At 45.6% G+C, this 8,760-nt stretch overlaps 1 protein-coding gene across 1 annotated transcript in view; it reads right to left on the bottom strand.

Moving 5' to 3' along the window:
• The window catches only part of LOC310784876 (class I histocompatibility antigen, F10 alpha chain-like), a gene marked incomplete at both ends in the record, with an annotated part of 357,580 nt that overhangs the window by 28,180 nt on the left and 320,640 nt on the right, over positions 1-8,760 (bottom strand). Inside the window, one exon of the mRNA XM_083645911.1 lies at positions 2,045-2,323. Within this exon, the coding sequence (XP_083502037.1) occupies positions 2,045-2,323 (279 nt within the window). The remainder of the gene's footprint in view (positions 1-2,044; positions 2,324-8,760) is intronic.

Here is an 8,760-nt window from a genome sequence, read left to right on the forward strand (position 1 = left end):
GCACACAAACCCAACCCGTTACACTTCCCCCGCACATCAAAGCTTCTGGCCCACCAGAAGCACACTAGTCCCTCTCCCCCCCCCAGTGGGGTCACTCCTCCGCCAGGTGACTCTCCTCAGCCCGGCCCCCCTGTGTCCCACAGTCATCACACGCACTGCAGTAGCTCCGCACATCCTCCTTGTGTTTGCCCCAGTAGTGTCCCCCACGAACACGGCGGAGCGTCTCCTCATACCCGCGATGCCCGAGACAGCCGAGGCCCTTGTGCGCCCACCGCAGTACCAGCCCTCGGAAGGAGCTGGGTACAACCGTCTGGAACCCTCTTTTCCCGTGTTCCCCCCTCCCCAAAACTCCATCTTCACTCAGACGCAGCTTCGCAAACATGTCCCACAGTCCTTTCGTGGCACCGGAAAACGTGTGACTCTCCTCCACAGGGGGCCGGCGTCCGGCCACCACCCACGTGTACACCGGACCGATATCCGCGTCCTCCGCCTGCCTGCGTTTCCACTCCTCCGCTTCGACCGACCAAATGGCCATGTCGTCCTCGCCCGCCAGGTCCACATCTGAACACTCCCCCTCTTTCTCCGCCTCTCGCCCACGCTCGTCCTCCTGTCCCCCTCCCCCAGGGGGCGGCGTGTTCAGGACAGCAGGGATAACACAACCGGCCGCGACCGCGACCACCACCTCGGCTTCCCGTCCAGCAACCGTGGGGGGCGTAGCGCAGCTCGGCTGTGCCGGTCCCTCCGGCGTTAGTGGCGACACCTGCTCACTTGGAAATATGAGCGTCGCTCTCCCGATCCTAACAAAGTTCTCTTCCCCCCGGCTTTCCACACTCTCCCCAACCCGTGTCTCTTCCCTGACCCCCACTGTCTCAGTGCAGTCTCTGGCCAAATGTCCAGGCCTCTTACACGACCAGCAGAGTCTCACCTGCCAGCCGCCTGCACGTCTCTCCTCTCCCGCCGTCTTCTGCTCCCCGACAGCCTCCGGACACCCCCTGGCGAGATGCCCGAAGGCTCCGCACGACCAGCAGACACCTGGCCGTCCCCAGTATCGTTGCTCCGCGTACCCCGTCTGTCCCCCGGAACCGCTGCGGCACCACCTCGCCACGTGGCCCGGTTCACCACAGGTCCAACACACTCTTTGCGGCTCCTCCGTCCGCTTCTCTCCGCGCTGCGCGACTTCCCATAGTAGCTCCATAAGCCCCTCTGCCCAGGCAGGCGTAGCCTCCAACAGCCGTCTGACCTCCTGCATCAAGCGGGCCTCCACGCCGGCAAGTACCGCGCTGAGCTCTTGCTTCAGGCGGCCCTCCATGCCAGCAAGCACCGAGCCAAACTCCGGGGTCGGTAGCTCCTTTTCCCCCCCGTCCACCGACAGGCGTTCTTCATTGTGCACCATTCCACGTGGTCCTTGTAGCAGCTAGCACACAAACAGCTAACTGCTAACGCCAGGTCGCGCTCGAGCCTTCCAGTCGTTAGTTTTTCTTCTGACGCCAGTGTAGCATTGTCAGGAACGAGGCGAGAGTCAGGATCTAGTCACCGCACTTTATTCTGTTTCACACACAGGTCCGGGGCTACTGTCAGCCGTAGCCCACGCCAAAACAACCCCACAACACACACCAAAACCCCACTAGCTTCCTCGTAGCTTCTCCGCTCTTCCCACACACAACCTTCCCTCTCAGGTTCCACACTCCAACTTCCCGAGCTGTTCCCCTCTCTCACAGCTCCCCTCCCCCCAGCCAATCACAGGTGAATCCCTCTCTCACCCCACCCACTGGCTACATGTCGCCTTCACAGACCCCCCGTAACTCCCCATGCACAGAACAGTACAACACACAACAGCAGCACACAAACCCAACCCGTTACAATATTATGAGCAGAGTTTAGAGTTACATGAGACACCCTGCACTCAGAGTGTTATTCTACTAGAGGAGTACAAAACTACAACAGAGACAAAGATACATCATTCACTGTTTCTGTACATTAGAGACAGAAGAGACAGATGAACATTGTTGTGTTGATGAAACTACATCAGGTCATGTGACTCTACCTGTTCTCTGCAGAGAGCTCTTCCCATAGGACACAAACTTCTTCAGCTCATTAATGCAGGTCTGTGAATGATACTCCTTGTCCTCTGCTAACTGAGCTGTGTTTTTATTCCAGCTCTCTGCGCTGATGACAGCCTCTGGTTTAGCAGCGATATATGTCCATGTTGTCATGTTCAACACCACCCAGTCTTCTCCATCATAGCCATACTGTTCAAACCCTTTAACTTCTCCTGTCTCATCATCCCATTCACAGCCATGCATCCACTGGTAGGTGTGGACACCTGAGAGAGAGAGAGAGAGAGAGGGAGGGGGGAGACAGAGAGAGAGAGAGGGAGGGGGGAGAGAGAGAGAGAGAGACCCTCAGTATCAAACAGCTGAACACTGTTGATGGAGAAAGGTTGGCTTATTGTTTGTTTGTGTGTGTGTGTGTGTGTACGTGTACGTGAGCAACTGAGAAAGAGAGAGAATGTGGGAGGGAGAGGATCACTGTGTGCTTGTGAGCGAGGGTTCACACACACACACACACACACACACACACACACACACACACACACACACACACACACACACACTCTCTCTGCTAGTTTACAACAAAGCAGGATGAAAAACATTTCAGCAGAATAAAGTGAAACATAAACAAACCTCCAGTTTGATTAAAGCGCCGCTTTATGTTCTCAATCTCGCTTTTGTCGATCTGCTGCTGACTCAGACACGCCTCAGTTGCTCTCTTCCAGTACTGTGGATCATCTGCTGTTGCGTTGATCATCCAGTCCTGTTTGGGTTCTGCTCTCTTCATGTTGCTGCAGTGAAACACCTGAACTCCATCAACAAACCAAACCTCCACAAACTCTGTGCTGTTTGTGACTCCAGAGGATGCAGTCTGGAGAAACTTCAGAGAGTGAGTCACTGTGGGACAAACAGGGAAGAAACTCAGCTTTTGATGGACATTTTTAACACGTGTGAAGCAGGCGTGGTCAAGAGAGGCTGTTATGAGGTGAGTCATGCATTCAGTCAGTCACGAACAGAAAGGACGCTTATTTCATGCTCGCTTTGTCAGACGCCTTCTCTTTCCTGACGGGGTGGTGTTTGAATCATGCTGCTTAAATGTTCACCCCCGCACTTGGGACGCTGGCTTAATTACAACGAGCGCACCTAGACACACACGCACGCACACAGGCACACAGGCACACACACACGCACACACACACACACACACACACACACACACACACACACACACACACACACACACACACACACACACACACTGCAATGCAGGACACACTTTAAACCAAGGGCTGAAAGGAAATCACTATAACAGCTGGATAAGGTTTACTAGTCTTGTCTTAATCACCATGTTCACATAGTTAACTGATAAGGTTTACTAGTCTTGTCTTAATCATGACCATGTTCACATAGTTAACTGATAAGGTTTACTAGTCTTGTCTTAATCACCATGTTCACATAGTTAACTGATAAGGTTTACTAGTCTTGTCTTAATCATGACCATGTTCACATAGTTAACTGATAAGGTGTACTAGTCTTGTCTTAATCACCATGTTCACATAGTAACTGATAAGGTTTACTAGTCTTGTCTTAATCACCATGTTCACATAGTTAACTGATAAGGTTTACTAGTCTTGTCTTAATCACCATGTTCACATAGTTAACTGATAAGGTTTACTAGTCTTGTCGTAATCACCATGTTCACATAGTTAACTGATAAGGTTTACTAGTCTTGTCTTAATCACCATGTTCACATAGTTAACTGATAAGGTTTACTAGTCTTGTCTTAATCACCATGTTCACATAGTTAACTGATAAGGTTTATTAGTCTTGTCTTAAATCACCATGTTCACATAGTTAACTGATAAGGTTTAATCATGACCATGTTCACATAGTTAACTGATAAGGTTTACTAGTCTTGTCTTAATCACCATGTTCACATAGTTAACTGATAAGGTTTACTAGTCTTGTCTTAATCATGAATCATGACCATGTTCACATAGTTAACAGATAAGGTTTACTAGTCTTGTCTTAATCACCATGTTCACATAGTTAACTGATAAGGTTGACTAGTCTGGTCTTAATCACCATGTTCACATAGTTAACTGATAAGGTTTACTAGTCTTGTCTTAATCACCATGTTCACATAGTTAACTGATAAGGTTTACTAGTCTTGTCTTAAATCACCATGTTCACATAGTTAACTGATAAGGTTTACTAGTCTTGTCTTAATCATGACCATGTTCACATAGTTAACTGATAAGGTTTACTAGTCTTGTCTTAATCACCATGTTCACATAGTTAACTGATAAGGTTTACTAGTCTTGTCTTAATCATGACCATGTTCACATAGTTAACTGATAAGGTTTACTAGTCTTGTCTTAATCACCATGTTCACATAGTTAACTGATAAGGTTGACTAGTCTTGTCTTAATCACCATGTTCACATAGTTAACTGGTAAGGTTTACTAGTCTTGTCTTAATCATGACCATGTTCACATAGTTAACTGATAAGGTTTTCTAGTCTTGTCTTAATCACCATGTTCACATAGTTAACTGATAAGGTTTACTGGTCTTGTCTTAATCACCATGTTCACATAGTTAACTGATAAGGTTTACTAGTCTTGTCTTAATCGCCATGTTCACATAGTTAACTGATAAGGTTTACTAGTCTTGTCTTAATCATGACATGTTCACATAGTTAACTGATAAGGTTGACTAGTCTTGTCTTAATCACCATGTTCACATAGTTAACTGATAAGGTTTACTAGTCTTGTCTTAATCAACATGTTCACATAGTTAACTGATAAGGTGTACTGCCCTGCAAAGCTAAAAGGGGGTAACTCAATTTTTGTCAAAAATGAGTTTTTGTCATTTTTGGAACATTGAAGATCTGCTTTATCATGTGGAAAAATATCTTGAGTCAATTGTGTTGTTTTTTGGAGAAAATAGGGGGTCATATTTACAGTAACTTCCAAAAGCCCTAGAAAAGCCAAGCAAGACTGAGGTAACATCAGTTACGGTTGTTTGGTTTGGTTTGACTGCACTCTGAATGCTCTGCCCTGCAACGCCAAAAGGGGGTAACTCACCAGAATGCTCAGGTTGAGTTGAGGTATGAGTTACATTACTGGGCAGGCCTAATGTCATGATTGTGACATCGGACCAATACCACCCCCACCCACACAGACACCCACACCACCCACATTAACTCCCAAGGTTGCCAGCTCATACGGCATTAACCCCCTAACCCTTATACATTAACCCACGAAGCACCTCATATGACATTAACCCCCGAGGCACCAGCTCATACCACATTTACCCCCGAGGCTCCAGCTCGTACAACATTAACCCCAGAGACGCCAACTCATATGACATTAACCCCCGAGGCGCCAGTTCATACGACATTAACCCCCGAGGCGCCAGTTCATACGACATTAACCCCGATGCGCCAGCTCATACAAATTTAACCCCCGTGGTGCCAGCTCGTACAACATTAACTCCTGAGGTGCCAGCTCATATTACATTAACCCCCGAGGCACCAGCTCATACCACATTAACCCCCGAGGCGCCAGCTCATACCACATTTACCCCCGAGGCTCCAGCTCGTACAACATTAACCCCAGAGGTGCCGTGCCTATGAAATTAACCCTAGAGGTGCCAGCTCATATGACATTAACCCCCGAGGCGCCAGCTCATACCACGTTAACCCCGAGGCACCGCACATATGAAATTAACCCCGGAGATGCCAGCTTATACGACATTAACCCCCGAGGCACCAGCTCATACCACATTAACCCCAGAGGCACCGCTCATACAACATTAACCCTCGAGGTACCAGCTCATACAACATTAACCCCTGAGGCGCCGTGCCTATGAAATTAACCCCAGAGGTGCCAGCTCATATGACATTAACCCCCGAGGCACCAGCTCATATGACATTAACCACTGAGCTACCAGCTCATACAAGATTAACCCATGAGGCGCCAGCTCATATGACATTAACCCCTGAGGTACCAGCTCATACGACATCAACCCCCGAGGATCCAGCTCATACGACATTAACCCCTGAGGCACCAACACACAGACACACAACGGGCCAAGAGTCCCACCAAACTAGGCTTTAAGGATGTGTAGCAGCCTGATAATCTAGTTATATTATATTTATACGTATATTATATTAAGCGTAATTGTGCCATGAACATGAGACTTCATGTCTATGTTATCATTACTATCATATATACTGGTTTTATATAGTGATAAGCAACCAAATGAAGGATCAAATTGAAGTTACTGTCTTTTTGCTTGGCATCACCCCTTATTATTTTGCAGACAATGCAAAGCCAGAGAAAGGTAACTTCCAAATAAGGGTCAAAGGTCAAGTTTGAGCTAAAAAAAAATATGTAGATAAATAACTACATTAAAACAACATTTAATTAACACATTTCCAGTTTTCTTCCTACAATACATTTGGCTGGACAACAACAAAACTTTAAAGTCATTTTTCTCAGTTCTACACTCTGGCGAGTTACCCCCTTTTAGCTTTGCAGGGCAGTGTACTAGTCTTGTCTTAATCATGACCATGTTCACATAGTTAACTGATAAGGTTTACTAGTCTTGTCTTAATCACCATGTTCACATAGTTAACTGATAAGGTTGACTAGTCTTGTCTTAATCACCATGTTCACATAGTTAACTGATAAGGTTTACTAGTCTTGTCTTAATCACCATGTTCACATAGTTAACTGATAAGGTTTACTAGTCTTGTCTTAATCACCATGTTCACATAGTTAACTGATAAGGTTTACTAGTCTTGTCTTAATCACCATGTTCACATAGTTAACTGATAAGGGTTACTAGTCTTGTCTTAATCACCATGTTCACATAGTTAACTGATAAGGTTTACTAGTCTTGTCTTAATCACCATGTTCACATAGTTAACTGATAAGGTTTACTAGTCTTGTCTTAATCACCATGTTCACATAGTTAACTGATAAGGTTTACTAGTCTTGTCTTAATCACCATGTTCACATAGTTAACTGATAAGGTGGACTAGTCTTGTCTTAATCACCATGTTCACATAGTTAACTGATAAGGTTTACTAGTCTTGTCTTAATCACCATATTCACATAGTTAACTGATAAGGTTTACTAGTCTTGTCTTAAATCACCATGTTCACATAGTTAACTGATAAGGTTTACTAGTCTTGTCTTAAATCACCATGTTCACATATAGTTAACTGAAAAGGTTTACTAGTCTTGCCTTAATCATGACCATGTTCACATAGTTAACTGATAAGGTTTACTAGTCTTGTCTTAAATCACCATGTTCACATAGTTAACTGATAAGGTTTACTAGTCTTGTCTTAAATCACCATGTTCACATAGTTAACTGAAAAGGTTTACTAGTCTTGCCTTAATCATGACCATGTTCACATAGTTAACTGATAAGGTTTACTAGTCTTGTCTTAATCACCATGTTCACATAGTTAACTGCTAAGGTTTACTAGTCTTGTCTTAATCATGACCATGTTCACATAGTTAACTGATAAGGTGGACGGGGTAACGTGACCAGGGTTTTATTGACAGATGATGAAGTGGTGTGAGCTAGCTTGTCGAAAACTGTGCATTTCTCTGTTTGTACTTTATGCACTTTAAGTGTTTAGACAAATTGCTCATTGCACTTGTGACAACGTGAATTGTCACCATTGACTCGAATGAAGTGCAAACACTTTTGAACGCTTCGTTCCCTCTGCCATTTCCCTTTCACTTGTGAGCTGTGGTCTCCTGCCTGCTTTGCCTTCAGCATGTGTGTATGTATGTGTCAGGCACGTGCAGAGGGGGGCGCTAGGAGGAGTACCTGCCCGTTTCCCCCTGATGCCCAAAGTGCCCTCTTTGATTATTATTTTTTTTACAGTGAAGGCATGCCCAGCACCCTTCAAGAAGAACTTATAACAATATATAACAATTGATCAATAAATAAAATGTCTGGACTGTTTACACATGTTGACCTTTCAACCAGAAGTTAAGTAATCATCTGCGTCTCTGTGACGTGCACAATATTTTTTCCCCAGGATGGCGAAGGCCCTTCTCAGCCTCTGATTGGCCTAGTGTCAAACTTTGTTGATCCAATCACATTTGCTTGGCTATCCTATCCTGCGTCACTCCTCGTCTCCTGCGCCAATCAGAGACAGAGATGGGCGGGTGATGCCTTCGCCATCCTCCCCACTGCCCAGTTGCAGAGCTCCGACTGACTGGCATGTCAGCAACAGTGAAACCGTCCCGCGCTGCGGTGTTGTGCCCTTTTTTAACTTTTGAGCCCCTGCCCCTCTAATGGCCCATTTCCACCGCTGGTATTAGCGTGGCTAGTTTTGGTCCCTGCTTTGTTGAGGTTCCAGCGCTGTGGACCCGGTACCATACGGTGACGTGAAAACACTGCAGACGACTGATTGGTCAGGCAGAATCGTGTTTACTGTATCTACTGTCAATGCTGGACCTATAATGATAAATAATGAACCTTTAGCCGTAGTAAATAAATACAAATATTTAGGAATTCTGCTTGACTCAAACCTTACATATAAATTACGTATAGACAAGGTAGTGAAGCAAATTAAACAAAGATTGTTTGTTTTCCAGAAAATCCGTCCATTTCTCTCTCAGACTTTAGCTCATATCTATGTAAACTCAGTTATACTCTCCAATATCTCCTACTGCCT

This window comes from Poromitra crassiceps (genome assembly GCF_964638095.1).
Source record: "Poromitra crassiceps genome assembly, chromosome: 11".
Classification (NCBI taxonomy): domain Eukaryota; kingdom Metazoa; phylum Chordata; class Actinopteri; order Beryciformes; family Melamphaidae; genus Poromitra; species Poromitra crassiceps.